General features: G+C 59.8%; 1 protein-coding gene across 1 annotated transcript in view; it reads left to right on the top strand.

The window, feature by feature from the left end:
* Positions 1-671: 671 nt before the first annotated feature.
* Positions 672-2,510, top strand: part of LOC110595093 (paralemmin-1-like) — a gene marked incomplete at both ends in the record, with an annotated part of 5,733 nt that continues 3,894 nt past the window's right edge. The window contains one exon of the mRNA XM_021709575.1: positions 672-803. Within this exon, the coding sequence (XP_021565250.1) occupies positions 672-803 (132 nt within the window). The remainder of the gene's footprint in view (positions 804-2,510) is intronic.

The following is a 2,510-nucleotide window of genomic DNA, read 5'->3' as shown; positions in this document are numbered from 1 at the left end:
GGCTGAGGCGGAAGGATCGCCGGAGCCCAGCAGGTCGAGGCTGTGGTGACCGGGAGTGGCTACTGCACTCCAATCTGGGCGACGGAGTGAGACTCCAACTCAAAAAAAAAACTAAATAATTATCTGGGCATGGTGGCTCACGCCTGGAGTTCCAGCCACTTGGGAGGCTGAGGCAGGAGGATCCTCTGAGCCCAGGAGGTTGAGGCTGCTGTGAGCTTCAACTGACCGTGCCCCTGCCCCCCAGCCTGGGCCACGGAGTGAGACCCCAACTCTAAAATAGCTAAAGCCAAGTCTGGGCTGGTGCCCTGGCGGAAGCAGGGAGAGGGCAGCTCTGCAGACAGACTGGGGTGGAACTCAGGCTTGAGAGGCAAGAGTTCAGGGGCCAAGTAGAAGACATGTGCAGAGGACAGAGACAAGGGTCCTGGGGGAGACAGCAGGATGGGCCTCAAAGGCCAAGCGAAGGAATCCAGGCCATCACAGGGCACTGGGGAGCTACAGAAGGCTCTGGGGCCAGGGAAGGCCGTGTGGAGCCAGAACCCCGGCACCCCCGGCCCGGCCCCTGCCCGCCGCTTGCCTCTGCACTGCTGACCCCACCCTGGCTTGGCCGCAGCCCGGCGGGGGGGGTGCGCGGGTGGGCAGGCCATGGCGTGACCCCGCCACTCTCGTGCCAGCCGTGTACTCGGTGGAGATCACTGTGGAGAAGGACAAGGTGACCGGGGCGACCAGGGTGCTGTCCAGCACCACACAGCTGCCCCGGGCGCCGCTCCCCCAGGGCGTCAAGGTCTACGAGGACGAGACCAAAGGTGAGAACCCCTGCCCGCCCGGCCCTCGGCGGCGCCTCGAGGCCAGGGTGTGTGGGTGCGGCTGGGCGTCGGCCCCATGGCGGCTCTGAGACCCCCCTCGGGACATGGAAGACGCCTCCGGGCCGGCGCAGTCCCCTGGGCCACGCGTGCCCTCAAGCTGACTGGGCACCAGGCAGGCTCTGGTCACCGTGGGCTCAGCCCTGACACCCCAAGCTCAGAATTAGCTCTTTTAAAGAAGTACTGACTGGGTGCAGAGGCTCAGACCCCTGTCATCCCAGCACTTTGGGAGGCCGAGGCGAGAGGACTGCCTGAGCCCACGGGTTCAAGACCAACCCAGGCAACTTGGCGAGACCTCGTCTCTGCAATAAATCCAAAAAATTAGTCGGGCATGGTGGCTCACACTGGTAGTTCCGGCTCCTTGGAAGGCTGAGCTGGAAGGATCGCCGGAGCCCAGCAGGTCAACGCTGGGGTGGCTGTCTGCCTGCCACTGCGCTCCAGCCTGGGTGACAGAGTGAGACTCTGACTCAAAGAGAAAAAAATTACTGTTGTTATAAAGGTGAGAAAAAACGCAGATATGTGAGAGGGTCTCACAGGGTAGGGAGGGGGTCAGGGGAGGCTTCTCAGAGGAGGTAGGCAGGAGCCCATTGGAAGCGCACAGGGCTCGGGAACAGGGCACTTGCAGAGCCGTGACAGGTGCAAAGGCCCTGGGGTGGGGTGAAGCCTGCCAGGCTGGGGTGGAAGCTGAGCGGAGGGAGGTGTCCTGAGGGTAGGCTGAGCCCTGCCGTGGTACTGGGATCTGACTTGGTTTTAAAGCTCTTTTTGGTGGCCAAGAGGGGAGCCGGCCATGGGAGGTGCCACCAGGAAGCCAGGGATCCCAGGAGGAGCGGGGCAGCCCTGCACCAGGGCCCGGAAGTCAGTCCCCCCACCCCTCCCTCTCTCTCTCATTCTTTTTACTTTTTGAGCTGTAGTTGACATACCATAAAATCCAGCCTCCTAAAAGCGTACAATTCTGCTGGGTATGGTAGCTCACGCCTATAATCCCAACACTTTGGGAGGCTGAAGTGAGAGGATTGCCTGAGCCCATGGGTTCGACACCAGCCTGGGCAACTTGGCGAGTTCTGAAAACATACACCCACACAAACACTTGTATAGCACAACAAAGCCAAAGGGCAGAAATAATACATCAAAAATGCCTGTGGTTCCAGCTACTTGGAAGGCTGAGGTGGAAGGATCTCCTGAGCCCAGCAGGTCAAGGCTGCAGTGGCCGTGAGCATGCTCCTGTCCTCCAGCCTGGGTGACAGAGTGAGATTCTGACTCAAAAAAAAAGTGTACGATTCCGTGGGTTTCGGTGTATTCAAAATGCTGTACAACGGTCACCACTACCCAGACTTTTTTCACCATCCCTAAAACCATCCCCACCCGCTGTCTCTCCCCAGCCCCCACAGATCTATGTCCCGTCTCCGTGGATTGGTCCGTTCTGGACATTTCATAGAAATAGGGACACACAGCTGGGCTCAGTGGCTCAGCCTGTAATCCTGTGCCTTGGGAGGCTGAGGTGAGTAGACTGCCTGAGCTCGCGGGTTCGAGACCTGCCCGGGCAACTTGGCGAGACCTCATCTCTACAGTAGATCAAAGATTAGCCGGGCATGGTAGCACGCACCTGTAGTTCCAGTTACTTGGAAGGCTGAGGCGGAAGGATCACTGGAG

Source organism: Carlito syrichta, unplaced genomic scaffold, assembly GCF_000164805.1.
Source record: "Carlito syrichta isolate Samal-C Ts95f unplaced genomic scaffold, Tarsius_syrichta-2.0.1 Scaffold256849, whole genome shotgun sequence".
Lineage (NCBI taxonomy): Eukaryota > Metazoa > Chordata > Mammalia > Primates > Tarsiidae > Carlito > Carlito syrichta.
The sequence above is the reverse complement of the archived record's forward strand: the minus strand, read 5'-3'. Positions and strand labels throughout refer to the sequence as shown.